Source organism: Acanthochromis polyacanthus, chromosome 20 (assembly GCF_021347895.1).
Source record: "Acanthochromis polyacanthus isolate Apoly-LR-REF ecotype Palm Island chromosome 20, KAUST_Apoly_ChrSc, whole genome shotgun sequence".
Classification (NCBI taxonomy): Eukaryota; Metazoa; Chordata; class Actinopteri; family Pomacentridae; genus Acanthochromis; species Acanthochromis polyacanthus.
The window spans coordinates 30,154,742-30,168,902 of record NC_067132.1 but is presented as its reverse complement, the minus strand read 5'-3'; the positions used below and the strand labels follow the sequence as shown (position 1 = coordinate 30,168,902).

At 35.0% G+C, this 14,161-nt stretch overlaps 1 protein-coding gene across 1 annotated transcript in view; it reads right to left on the bottom strand.

The window, feature by feature from the left end:
• LOC110947124 (nebulin-like) overlaps nucleotides 1-14,161 on the bottom strand; it is a 74,524-nt gene that overhangs the window by 23,098 nt on the left and 37,265 nt on the right. The window contains exons 34-47 of the mRNA XM_051940470.1: nucleotides 13,432-13,530; nucleotides 12,207-12,317; nucleotides 10,592-10,702; nucleotides 10,412-10,522; nucleotides 9,741-9,839; nucleotides 9,488-9,598; nucleotides 8,379-8,486; nucleotides 6,846-6,956; nucleotides 3,964-4,074; nucleotides 3,780-3,890; nucleotides 2,093-2,203; nucleotides 1,870-1,977; nucleotides 1,098-1,208; nucleotides 858-965 (exon numbers count right to left, since the gene is read on the bottom strand). Coding sequence (XP_051796430.1) covers nucleotides 858-965; nucleotides 1,098-1,208; nucleotides 1,870-1,977; nucleotides 2,093-2,203; nucleotides 3,780-3,890; nucleotides 3,964-4,074; nucleotides 6,846-6,956; nucleotides 8,379-8,486; nucleotides 9,488-9,598; nucleotides 9,741-9,839; nucleotides 10,412-10,522; nucleotides 10,592-10,702; nucleotides 12,207-12,317; nucleotides 13,432-13,530 — 1,521 coding nt within the window. The remainder of the gene's footprint in view (nucleotides 1-857; nucleotides 966-1,097; nucleotides 1,209-1,869; nucleotides 1,978-2,092; nucleotides 2,204-3,779; nucleotides 3,891-3,963; nucleotides 4,075-6,845; nucleotides 6,957-8,378; nucleotides 8,487-9,487; nucleotides 9,599-9,740; nucleotides 9,840-10,411; nucleotides 10,523-10,591; nucleotides 10,703-12,206; nucleotides 12,318-13,431; nucleotides 13,531-14,161) is intronic.

Sequence of the window (14,161 nt, the reverse complement as noted above, 5' to 3'; positions counted from 1 at the left end):
TTACCCCAAAATTGCCCAAAATGACCTAAAAGTGGTTCAACATGACCCTAAAACTGCCCAAAATGACCTAAAAGTGGTTCAACATGACCCTAAAACTGCCCAAAATGACCAAAAAGTGGTTTAAAATGACCCCAAATTACCCAAAATGACCAAAAAGTGGTTCAAAATGACACCAAATTACCCAAAATGACCTAAAAGTGGTTTAAATTACCCCAAAATCGCCCAAAATGACCTAAAAGTGGTTCAAAATAACCCCAAAATTGCCCAAAATGACCTAAAAGTGGTTCAATTTTCCCCAAAATTACCCATAATGACCCAAAAGTGGTTCAAAATTACTCCCAAATTGCTCAAAATCACTCAAAAATGGTTCAAAATTCCCAAAATGACCAAAAGTGGTTCAAAATGACCCAAAAAATTCTGAAATGACTCAAACTTGTGTGAAACCATTCAAAAACCATCCAATATGACCCCAAACTAGTCCAAATTTAATAAAAAATGGTTCAAAATGACCCAAAATGTGTCCAAAATGAATAAAATTTGCCTGAAAGCATTCAAAAATTGTCCAAAATGACTCAAAAATAATCCAAAATAACCTAAAAGTGGTTCAAAATTACCCATAAATAGTTGAAAATGACTTTAAAATGCTTCAGAATGATCCAAACATTCTCCAAAATAACTTCAAATTGATCCAAAAAAGAATAAAATGATTCTAAAACCATTAAAAAAGTGCCAGAAATAATAATCTGTTAAAAATTGTCCAAAATGACCCAGAATTTGTCTAAAATTCATCTAAAACCCAACCTCATCCTTCACTACGATCAATAAAAGTCAGAATAAAAGTCACAGATACTCCTCACCTCGCTGTGGGTCTCGGCCATTTCTTTGACAAACTGAGTCTCCAGAGTTTCAGGCAGCAGCGAGTACAGAGAGTTGGAAAGATCCTCTTTGTCCTTCTTGTACTTTGACTGGAAAAACACAGATCGACGTTTTTATCAGGAACAAGGATGGAAATAGTTGATCATCTTTGACATAAACAGAACAGTGGGATGGAGAAAACAAACGCGTGGTCAGAAACATCCAGAAAGTCTCCGTCTCACCTCACTGTGCAGCTCTGAGATCTGCTTCATGAACTCCGTCTCGTTGGTTTCCTTCATCTGGTGGAAGACGCTGCTGCTCATCTCCAGTCGGCCTTTCTGCTTGTATTTATTCTGCAAAACACAAAACACTTTCATTGTTTTATGTCAGTTTGTGCCGTTTTGTCCGTCGTTGGTTCAGCTGTGTCTCATTTTTGTCATTTTGTGTCTCATTTTGTCATTTGGTCTCATTTTGTCATTTTGTGTCTCATTTTGTCATTTTGTGTCTCATTTTTGTCATTTTATGTCTCATTTTGTTATTTTGTGTCTCATTTTTGTCATTTTACGTCTCATTTTGTCATTTTGTGTCTCATTTTGTCATTTTATGCCTCATTTTTGTCATTTTGTGTCTCGTTTTTGTCATTTTACGTCTCATTTTGTCATTTTATGCCTCATTTTTGTCATTTTGTGTCTCATTTTTGTCATTTTGTGTCTCATTTTTGTCATTGCATGTCTCATTTTTGTCATTTCGTGTCTCATTTTTGTCATTTCGTGTCTCATTTTTGTCATTTCGTGTCTTGTTTTCTGTCAAAACTGTGTTATTTTGTGTCTCTTTGGTGCAGTTTTGTCTCATTTCAGTCATTTTCTGTCTCATATTTCTTGTTTTTCTGGTCAAGTTTGTGTCATTTTCTGTCTCTTTGGTTCAGTTTTGTCTCATTTTTGTGGTCGTCCATCGAGTTTATGTCCATGTGAGTCTTGTTTTTGAAGCTGAACTTCCTCTGAAGCGTCTGCCCACCTCGCTCTGGAGCTCCATGACGGCTTTAGCCAGCTTGGTCTCCTCGGTCTCGGGCAGCAGAGAGTACAGGTTGCTGCTCAGGTCCTTCTTACCTTCCTGGTACTTCACCTGGAAACCAAAGACACCGAACTGATGAGACAGAGATGAAGCCTTGGACTGTTTTCCCTGCTTTCAGAAGGTTTTAACCCTTTCATCTTGAGGGTAATGCTACGTCTGTTTGTACCTGACTTTGGAGCTCTGAAGCCTCTTTAGCATGCTGAGTCTCCAGAGTTTCAGGCAGCTGATGGTACAAACTGCTGCTGGCCTCCTTCCTGCTCGCCTCCTTGTACTTGGCCTAAAGAAAACACCGGACACGAAGATTGAAGGAAGAGCATAAAACACGTTGATGGACACAGGAAGTCCAAAATGACTCCAACACTAATTAAAATAACTCAAAATGTGTCCAAAATTAGTAAAACATGCCTGAAATCATTCAGTAACTGAATCCAAAATGAGTTAAAATTACTCACATTGTCAAAAAAATGCACTAAAATTTACACAAAATCCATTAAACTTACCTGAAATAATTGAGAAATTATCCAAAAGTACTTAAAAAACTGTCCAAGGCGATGTAAAACCTGTCCAAAATGACTCACAATGTGCCCAGAACGACTTCATACTGCTGCAAAATAACCTAAAATCTGTGCAAAATTACTCCAGAATCACTAAAAAACTGTCCAAGATGATGTAAAACTTGTCCAAAATGTCTCAGAGCATATCCAAGATTAATAAAATTGGTCTGAAATCATTGAGAAACTGTTCAAAATTGTTCAGTAATTGTACAAAATGGCTCAGAAAATGTCCAAAATGACTTAAAAACTCCCTAAGATGATGTAAAACCTGTCCACAACGGTCCAAAATGTTCCTTTATACTGGTCCCACATAGGATAAAATAACCTAAAATTTGAGCAAAATTAAGCAAACTTTCTGAAGTAATTGAGAAACTGAACAAAATTACTTTAAAAACTGATCAAGATGACGTGAAACCTGCCCAAAATGACAAAAAAAAAACAGTCAAAATGACTCATAACAGCCAAAATGAATAAAATTTGTGTGAAATCATTGATAAACTGTTCAAAAAAATGATTCAAAATCTGCCTAAAATGACCACAAACTCAAAATTACTCAGTAATTGTTCAAAATTACAATAAAAGATGCCAAAAATGACTCGAAAATTTTAAGAAAAAACTTTAAAAATACTGTTAAAAAATGACAAAAAAATTTTAAGAAAAAACTTTAATAAAAATACTGTTAAAAAATGACTCGAAAATTTTAAGAAAAAACTTTAACAAAAATACTGTTAAAAAATGACTCGAAAATTTTAAGAAAACACTTTAATAAAAATATTGTTAAAAATGACTCGAAAATTTTAAGAAAAAAATTAAATAAAAATACTGTTAAAAAATGACTTGAAAATTTTAAGAAAAAACTTAAATAAAAATACTGTTACAAAAATGACTCGAAAATTGTCCAAAATGACAAAAAAGTCTAAAATCACTCACATGTCCAAAATGATTCAGAAAATGTACAAAATTACTTTAAAAAAATTCTGTAAGATGATGTAAAACACGTCAAAAATGACTGAAAATGTTCCAAAGTGACCTTTAATTTGTCTAAAATGATGTGAAACTCACTTTATGAGTCATTTATTCCAGTTTATACATTTTATACACAAAGTCAACCCAAAGCGTCTCATGGTGAGCATTAAAATGTGCAAGAGAAAAAGAAAAACTGCGTAAAAAGTCAAACTGAAAGTAAAAGAACAACAAAAAACAGAGATTTAAAGGTAACGTGTCAGATAAAGGAGCGTACAGACAAGCTGTCAGGAGGACAGACGGAGCATTAAAACAAACATTAAATGAATTTATCACCTCGCTCTGCAGCTCAGAGACGTTTCTGATGAACTGAGTCTCTGGGGTTTCAGCGAGTTGAGAGTAGAAGCTCTGGCTGAGGCTGCGGATGCCGTCCTCCTTGTATTTGCTCTGCAGAGACACATTCAGACGTCAGCTTTCCTCCCTTCACCTGCAGCGCCTGTGATCTAACGCCGTCTCTGACCTCGCTCTGCAGCTCCGACATCTTGGCGGCGAGCTGCGTGTCGGCCGTCTGCGGCAGCCGAGCGTACAGACTGGACGACATCGACCGCTTCCCGCTCTGCTTGTACTTGTTCTGCAGGAAGAGAGAAATCAGACTGATTCTTTTCTCACAAAACAGAAAGACCGCATCCATCTGGAAAAAGGGATGAATCCGAACTAACAGCTCGTCTAGAATCACAAAAAATAGAATAAAATGACTGAAAAATGTGTCCAAAATAACCAAAAACCTGTCCAAAAGGTTCCAAACTGACTCAAAATGTGTCTAAACTCTTCAGTAAACTGTCTGGAATTCTGCAAAATCTTCACTAAATGACTGAAAATGAATAAAAATCTGGGAAAAATTACTCAAAAACTGCCAAAAATGACTCAAAATGTGTCCAAGCAATTCAAAATCTGTCCAAAATGACATGAAATCTGTCAAAAAAAAAAAGGCTGAAAATGAACAAAAAATTTCATTTATTTATTTTTAAAATGGGACAGTTCGTATTAATGTACATTTTCATGTCAATAGGAGAGATTATAGCCAAAAATGGTCTGAAATCATTTGAAAATTGTCCACAGTGACTCAGAAACTGTCCAAAATTACTCAGAAACTGTTCAAAATTAATCAAAAACTGTCCAAAATTACTCAAAAACTGTCCAAAATTACTCAAAAACTGTCCAAAATCACTCAAAAACTGTCCAAAATTAATCAGAAACTGTCCAAAACCACTCAAAAACTGTCCAAAATTACTCAGAAACTGTCCAAAACCACTCAAAAACTGTCCAAAATTAATCAGAAACTGTCCAAAACCACTCAAAAACTGTCCAAAATCACTCAAAAACTGTCCAAAATTAATCAGAAACTGTCCAAAATTACTCAAAACTGTCCAAAATCACTCAAAAACTGTCCAAAATTAATCAGAAACTGTCCAAAACCACTCAAAAACTGTCCAAAATTACTCAGAAACTGTCCAAAATTACTCAAAAACTGTCCAAAATTAATCAGAAACTGTCCAAAATCACTCAAAAACTGTCCAAAATTACTCAAAAACTGTCCAAAATTACTCAGAAAGTGTCCAAAATTACTCAAAAACTGTCCAAAACCACTCAGAAACTGTCCAAAATTACTCAGAAACTGTCCAAAATCACTCAAAAACTGTCCAAAATTACTCAGAAACTGTCCAAAATTACTCAAAAACTGTCCAAAATTACTCAAAAACTGTCCAAAATCACTCAAAAACTGTCCAAAATTAATCAGAAACTGTCCAAAACCACTCAAAAACTGTCCAAAATTAATCAGAAACTGTCCAAAACCACTCAAAAACTGTCCAAAATCACTCAAAAACTGTCCAAAATTAATCAGAAACTGTCCAAAATTACTCAAAACTGTCCAAAATCACTCAAAAACTGTCCAAAATTAATCAGAAACTGTCCAAAACCACTCAAAAACTGTCCAAAATTACTCAGAAACTGTCCAAAACCACTCAAAAACTGTCCAAAATTAATCAGAAACTGTTCAAAATTAATCAGAAACTGTCCAAAACCACTCAAAAACTGTCCAAAATCACTCAAAAACTGTCCAAAATTAATCAGAAAGTGTCCAAAATCACTCAAAAACTGTCCAAAATTAATCAGAAACTGTCCAAAACCACTCAAAAACTGTCCAAAATCACTCAAAAACTGTCCAAAATTAATCAGAAACTGTCCAAAATTACTCAAAACTGTCCAAAATCACTCAAAAACTGTCCAAAATTAATCAGAAACTGTCCAAAACCACTCAAAAACTGTCCAAAATTACTCAGAAACTGTCCAAAATTACTCAAAAACTGTCCAAAATTAATCAGAAACTGTCCAAAATCACTCAAAAACTGTCCAAAATTACTCAAAAACTGTCCAAAATTACTCAGAAAGTGTCCAAAATTACTCAAAAACTGTCCAAAACCACTCAGAAACTGTCCAAAATTACTCAGAAACTGTCCAAAATCACTCAAAAACTGTCCAAAATTACTCAGAAACTGTCCAAAATTACTCAAAAACTGTCCAAAATTAATCAGAAACTGTCCAAAATCACTCAAAAACTGTCCAAAATTACTCAAAAACTGTCCAAAATTACTCAGAAAGTGTCCAAAATTACTCAAAAACTGTCCAAAACCACTCAGAAACTGTCCAAAATTACTCAGAAACTGTCCAAAATTACTCAAAAACTGTCCAAAATTACTCAAAAACTGTCCAAAATTACTCAGAAACTGTCCAAAATTACTCAAAAACTGTCCAAAATTACTCAAAAACTGTCCAAAATTAATCAGAAACTGTCCAAAATTACTCAGAAACTGTCCAAAATTACTTGATATCAGTCCAAAATGAATTTTAACCGAGAATTTCTCCAAAATGACAAAAATATTTCAGAGATGACTCAGAATTTGTCCAAAATAAATAAACCTAAATTGTCCAAAATGAATAAAATTGGTCCAAAATGACTGACTGTCTTTCAGCAGTTTTCCAAACGTGCTAAAACTGTTCTAAATGACGTTAAATCTGTAAATAAATGACTCAAACTGGTCTAAAAGAACTAAAACTTGTCTGAAGTCTTTAGAAACTGTTTGGTTCTCGGTTTATTTCTGCAGTTTTTCCTCCTGAATATTCACGCTTCATTACGAAAACACTTGATCAAATTCTACAAACAGCATCTCAAACGTCTCCAAACCACGACTCATTTATTAACTCTGAGTTTGATTCAAACTGCTGTAGAGGATCCTGGTGTTTTTAATCAAACTAAAGCTAAACATTGGATCCTAAATGAGCGTTTAAACATTAAACGTGATGAAACGTGGCTGTGTGGACGTGAATAACAGATGTTTGCACCTCGCTCTGCAGCTCAGAAACCTCTTTAACTCGCTGCGTGTCCAGAGTGTGGGGCAGACGGTGGTACAAAGAGCTGCTGGCCTCTTTCTTCCCCGCCTCCTTGTACTTCAGCTGTAGGGAAAAAACTGTTAAAAGCCGTCCACAGTGACTCAGAAATCACTCAGAATGTGCCAGAAATGACTAAAACTGGTCAGGAATGACTAAATAATGCCCACCATAACTGATAAGTATTTAAAAAATCATCCAACATGACTAAAGCTTGTTCAAAACTGATCAAAATGAGTCCAAAATGACTGAAAAATGTTGAAAAGCATTCAATAATCGTCCAAAACAACCTCAAAGCTGTCTAAAAATACGTGAAATCTGTCCAAAATACATGAAACGTGTTTAAAAACCATTCAACAACTGTCCAAAATGACCCAAAAACTGTCCGTAACGACTTCCTAATTGTTCTAAGAGGTCATTGAGGAATCAGCAGCTCTGACTGATAAACAGACCAGAATAGACTCCATGGTATCAGTCATCATGTCTGACATACCAGCAGCCTCAGTGGTTTTACCTCCAAATTAATCTGCTCTGTTGGTTTCTCCTGTGATTGTCACATAGCAGCTTTGTCCAGAAATGTGTGAAATCTGTCCAAAATGACCTAAAAGTGGCTCGAATTACCCCAAAATTGCCCAAAATGACCTAAAAGTGGTTCAACATGACCCTAAAACTGCCCAAAATGACCTGAAAGTGGTTTGAATTACCCCAAAATGACCCAAAATGACCTAAAAGTGGTTTGAATTACCCCAAAATGACCCAAAATGACCTAAAAGTGGTTCAAAATGACCCCAAAATTGCCCAAAATGACCTAAAAGTGGTTCAAAATGACCCCAAAATTACCCAAAATGACCTAAAAGTGGTTCAATTTACCCCAAAATTACCCAAAATGACCTAAAAGTGGTTCAAATTGACCCCAAAATTGCCCAAAATGACCCAAAAGTGGTTCAAAATTACTCCCAAATTGCTCAAAATCACTTAAAAATGGTTCAAAATCCCCAAAATGACCTAAAAGTGGTTCATAATTACCCCCAAAATTCTGAAATGACTCAAACTTGTGTGAAACCATTCAAAAACCATCCAATATGACCCCAAACTAGTCCAAATTTAATTTAAAAAATGGTTAAAAATGACCCAAAATGTGTCCAAAATGAATAAAATTTGCCTGAAACCATTCAAAAAATGTCCAAAATGACTCAAAAATAATCCAAAATAACCTAAAAGTGGTTCAAAATTACCCATAAATAGTTGAAAATGACTTAAAAATGCTTCAGAATGATCCAAACATTCTCCAAAATAACTTCAAATTGATCCAAAAAGAATAAAATGATTCTAAAACCGTTAAAGAAGTGCCAGGAATTATAATCTGTTAAAAATTGTCCAAAATGACTCAGAATTTGTCTAAAACTCGTCTAAAACCAATCAAAAACCCAACCTCATCCTTCGCTACGATCAATAAAAGTCAGAATAAAAGTCACAGATACTCCTCACCTCGCTGTGGGTCTCGGCCATTTCTTTAACAAACTGAGTCTCCAGAGTTTCAGGCAGCAGCGAGTACAGAGAGTTGGAAAGATCCTCTTTGTCCTTCTTGTACTTTGACTGGAAAGGAAATAAAAAACAAAAAACATGTGAGCAACAGAAAATGACTCACATGTGTCCAAAACTACAGAAAATGACTCAAACACTGAAGAAATGAATAAAAAGTGTAAGAAGACACTGAAAAATGTTCCAAAACAACTTAAAAATGTTTAAAAATGATTTAAAAAGGGTTAAAAAATAATGTCAAATCCGATTTCTGCAGCGTTTACGTTTTCAGGAACTCCCCCTCAGAGTACGGCTTTGATGCTAACGCTGTTTAGCTAGCAGTGAGCTAGCTGGCTGTACCGCTAACCTCACGGTGAAAACAGACTGCCGTTTCCTCCAACCCGCCAACAGTTCATTTATCTTCTGTCTTCTCAGCTGTGAAGTTCTAATGTTTTAATGTATATTTTACATTTTATACATAAACAAGGCAGGTGACAGCTTCACTTTACCTGTCTGTATAAAACAGCTGCTGCTTCAGATTTAAAGGTGAGCAGAGTTCATTTAGGGGTTCACAGTTACTTTACAGATGTGGAAAACGGACTTCAAAGCATTTCTGTATCTTCATAAGTTTGATTTTTGTTTTTAATTCCAGGCCTGTGTTTTTAAGTTCCACATAAATGTGACTAAACATGCCGTTGTACAATCACTGATTAGCTGTAATGCACACAAATAAATGTTAAACTGAGTCATAGTGTTGTTGAAACTGGACTTACTTTAATCTCTGCTTGTTTCTAATAGAATCTTTAAAGGACAGTTCATTACATATAAAGATTTTTCTAATATACTCGTTCTCCTTTGCACTAAAACATCAGAAAAACTCAGACTTATTGTAACTTCTCTGTAATTCTGCCATAAGTTTGCTGGTCCGTATGCGGAACCTGGACCAACATGAGTTTGACACTCCTGCTCTAAAACTCCCCAAAGCAGACTGAAGCTGGTCCTAAATGACTTTAAAAATGTTACCCAATGATTGACTTTAATAATGTAAATAAACGTGGTGCGTTCAGGGTCCTCACCTCACTCTGGATTTCCGACATCTGCTTGGCAAACTGAGTTTCTGCCGTCTCTGGAAGCAGCGAGTACAAGTTCCTGCTGCTCTCCTTCTTACCGTCCTCTTTATACTTCACCTGTAGATGGAGCACAAGTTAGAGGACCTGGAGGACGTCCAGATGGTCCACATGTGTCCAGATGGCCCACACGTGTCCAGATGGTCCACATGTGTCCAGATGGCCCACACGTGTCCAGATGTGTCGGTCAGTTGGCCCTCACCTCGCTGCAGATGTTCCTCAGCTCTTTAGCCAGCTGTGTCTCCGTGGTAACAGGAAGCTGATGGTACAAGGAGCCGCTGGTCTCCTGTTTGTATTTCACCTGAAGGACCGTAAAATATAAAGTTAGCTCCTTGTTTAAATAAATAAAACTCAAAAATATAAAATATACCAGTGTGTCCAGAACAACTCAGAAACGGGACGACATTAAAAGAAGTTCCAGCTGGTCCAAAATGAAGAAACCTCGTCTAAAACCAATCAAATCACGTTCAAAAAACGTTCAAAATAACTCAAAAAATGTACAAAATGACTGATAAACTGTCCATGATGGATAAAACTAGCCTAAAACTGATCAGAAACTGTTCAAAATGACCAACAATGTGGAACAAATGCATCTTTTCATGGCATTTATGTGACATTTGGTGTCATAACTGTGTCTTTTTGTGTCATTTTGGGTAATTTGTGAATGTTTTCATGCTACATTTGTGTCATGTATGTGCCATTTTGTGTATTTCTAGATGTGTTTGTGTCTTTTGTGTCATGTTTGTGTAACGTGGGGTCACTGCATACTGTTTTGTGTTATCTGTGCATCTTTTCCTGCTGTTCCTGTGTCTTTTTGGGTAATTTCTGCATGCTTTGCTGCTGCTTGTCTCTTCTAACGGTGATTTTTCTGACCTGACTCTGCAGCTCTGAGGCCTCTTTCGCTCGCTGAGTCTCCAGAGTCTCCGGCAGCTTGGAGTACAACGAGCTGGACGCTTCCTTTCTGCTCGCCTCTTTGTATTTGTGCTGCAAAACCAGAGGAAACGTCGTTTATTAGGAGGAAACAAACGGAGGAAGATTGTTGTTGGTCTTTACCTCGCTCTGGATTTCAGACAGAGCTCTGGAGAACTCCGTCTGGTTGGTCTGAGGCAGCTGAGAGTAAACGCTGACCGTCTGGAGCTTCTTCCCTCCTTCTTTATATCTGGTCTGAGGAGGAAAAACTCGATTTATTCATCAGCTTGGTGTACATTTACCAATAAAAGCAGAGAGGAGGAGACAACAGGAACTCTTCCTACTTGATTTCCATCGTCTCTTCTTGGACATAATTAATTTTTGTGTCATTTTGTGTCATTTGTGCATCTTTTCATGCTATATTTGTACAATTTTGTGCTATTTTTGTGTCATTTTGCGTCATTTGTGCATCTTTTCATGCTATATTTGTGCAATTGTGTGCAATTTTGTGCTATTTTTGTGTCATTTGTGCATCTTTTCATGCTATATTTGTGCAATTTTGTGCTATTTTTGTGTCATTTTGCGTCATTTGTGCATCTTTTCATGCTATATTTGTGCAATTGTGTGCTATTTTTGTGTCATTTGTGCATCTTTTCATGCTGTATTTGTGCAATTGTGTGCTATTTTTGTGTCATTTTGCATCATTTGTGCATCTTTTCATGCTGTATTTTTGCAATTTTGTTTTATTTTTGTGTCACTTTGCGTCATTTGTGCATCTTTTCATGCTATATTTGTGCAATTGTGTGCTATTTTTGTGTCATTTGTGCATCTTTTCATGCTATATTTGTACAATTGCATGCTATTTTTGTGTCATTTTGTGTCATTTGTGCATCTTTTCATGCTATATTTGTACAATTGCATGCTATTTTTGTGTCATTTTGTGTCATTTGTGCATCTTTTCATGCTATATTTGTGCAATTGTGTGCTATTTTTGTGTCATTTTGCGTCATTTGTGCATCTTTTCATGCTATATTTGTGCAATTTTGTTTTATTTTTGTGTCATTTTGCATCATTGTGCATGTTTCTCTGCTAGGAAATGATTTAAAAATCCCAGAATAAAATTAATTTACCAAAACTACAAATAATCTTTACATCTGCAGATAAATAATCATTTGTTCTTTTACAATATTTTAATTTTGTTTTAATTAAATCATAGTTTTTATTGTACTTAAATAAGAAAAAAAATATCACTGCTTTACAGATATTTGCTGATATTTGGAAGAAAAATTATGAGCATTAAGGATTGAAAAACGGTAATTTTTTTTAATTTTTTTTTACATAAATTACAGATCAAATTAATTTTAAATCAAAGGAAAAATTTAATTTACTGCAAAATTCTAAAAATATTGTTTTTACTATTTTTAAATCAGCTAAAAATCTAATTATCTAAAAAAATATTTGCAATCATTTTTGCTCGTTTCACAGTTTTTTTTAAATTTTCCACTGGTATTTAATGTATTTTTTCTGGTGCCCTCATTGTCAGATTTTCACATTTTTCAATATTATTATTGATATTATTATATTTGTGTTCTTTCATACATTCAGGGCTTCATTCTGATGCTGCAGCTCTGATATGAGAGGAAAGCTGCAGCTGTAAAGTGTAAAATGATCTTTAATATCAGGTTTATTTGTCTTTTATCTGTAAAGTGTAAATTGGATCTTATTTGTCTTGTATAACAGGAAACATTAAAAAAAGCACCTCGCTCTGGATTTCTGTTAGCTCTCGAGCAAACTGGGTTTCTGCAGTTTCAGGAAGCTGAGAGTACAAAGACGACATCATCTCCTTCCTCCCTTCATCGCTGTACTGTTTCTGTCCAAACAAGAAAAGTACAGTGAGTTCTACCTGGTTTCTGAAAAGAAAAACACAGCCTGAGCTCCTAAAACCTGAAATAAAAGCCCAAACTACATTTATCTGAACAGCACGACCACCAATCCTCACCTAAAACCTCACATAAAAACTTCAAATCAGGAAGAAGTTGAAATTTTGACACAAAAATTCTAAATTTAGAGATTAGACAGTTCAGAGAATTCATTTCAAAGTGTCCAAAAGGGCTCAAAACATGTTCAAAGTGACTTTAAAATGGTCTAAAATGACTTCAAACTATACAAAATTGGCTAAAAAGTTGTCCATAAAGATTTTAAACTGTCCAGAAAAACAAAATAATCCAAAATGACTCCAAAAAATGTCCCTAAATGACTTGAAACTTGTCCAAAATTAGTTTATAATGTCTAAAAGACCTTAAAATTTGTTTAAAATGACTTTAAACGTGTAGAAAATGACTTGAAATCTGTCAGGATACTTAAAAATGTCCAAAATTAATTAAAAACTCTCCGACTAGAGTTTCAAAATGTCCAATAGGACTGAAAAATTGTCCAAAATTCTTTTAAAATGGCCTAAAATGATTTCAAACTATATAAAACTGGCTAAAAATTTGTCCATAAAGATTTTAAACTTGTCCAGATAATCAAAAGAATCCAAAATTACTCCAAAAAATGCCCCTGAATGACTTGAAACTTCTCCAGAATTAGTTTATAATGTCTAAAAGACCTTAAAATTTGTTTAAAATGATGAAAAACTAAATTACTTGAAACCTGTGTGTACTTAAAAATGTCCAAAATGAATTAAAAATGCTCCAACTCGAGTTTCAAAGTGTCCAATAGGACTGAAAAACTGTCCAAAATTCTTTTAAAATGGCCTAAAATTACTTGAAACTGGCCAAGATTAGCTAAAATATTGTCCAAAATGACTTGAAACTTGTCCAGATAAAAATAATCCAAAAATGATTTGAAACTCGTCCAAAACAAGTTGACCTCAGCTGGACCTAACAGAGGCACTACAGAGGGACGGGAGGAAACCGATGCTGGTGGTTTTGTAAAGAAATTTTAAACTAAAAACAATTCCTAAGGGATGAACAAACACTCACTTCACTCTGCAGTCTGGTGGCTTCTTTGGCGTGTTTGGTCTCCAGAGTTTCCGGAAGCTTCGAGTAGAGAGACGGCGCCGTCTGCTGCTTATATTTCACCTGAAACACACAAACCAACGTCACTGAAGCTCCTGAAATAAACTTTTATCTACTCCGACCGCAGCTATCAGCTCACAGCCCTATTGGTGGTCGATATAGCGACCAGTCTGTGATGTCACCGACTGTTAGCCAATCAGATCCCAGCTTCCTCTGATACTTCCACTCCTTACTGATGATGCAAAAAGGGATAAAAGCTGGAACAACCATGTGCAATATTTGTTGTTAACTACAAATGTCTGCTAAAGAACGGGATTCTGAAATATAGAAAGCAAGAAGCTTGAGATGATAACTCAAAATAAAGAGATGAAAAGTCAAAAATATTGAGATAAAAACTTGGAATTTAGGGATAAGAAGTCAAAATTTTGAGATAAAAATGTGAAATTCAGACATAAAGTCAAAATATTGAGATAAAAACTAGAAATAGAAATTCAGACATAAAAAGTCAAAAATCAGAGATCAAAATTTCCAAATTTAGAGATATAAAGTCAAAATTTTGAGATAAAATGTTGACATTCAGAGACAAATACAAGGAATTTTGAGACAACTTGAAATTTAAGAAAAATAAGTCAAAATGTAAAAAAAATCATCAAAATGTAAACAAAGTCAAAATACTGAGATAAAGTCTGAACTT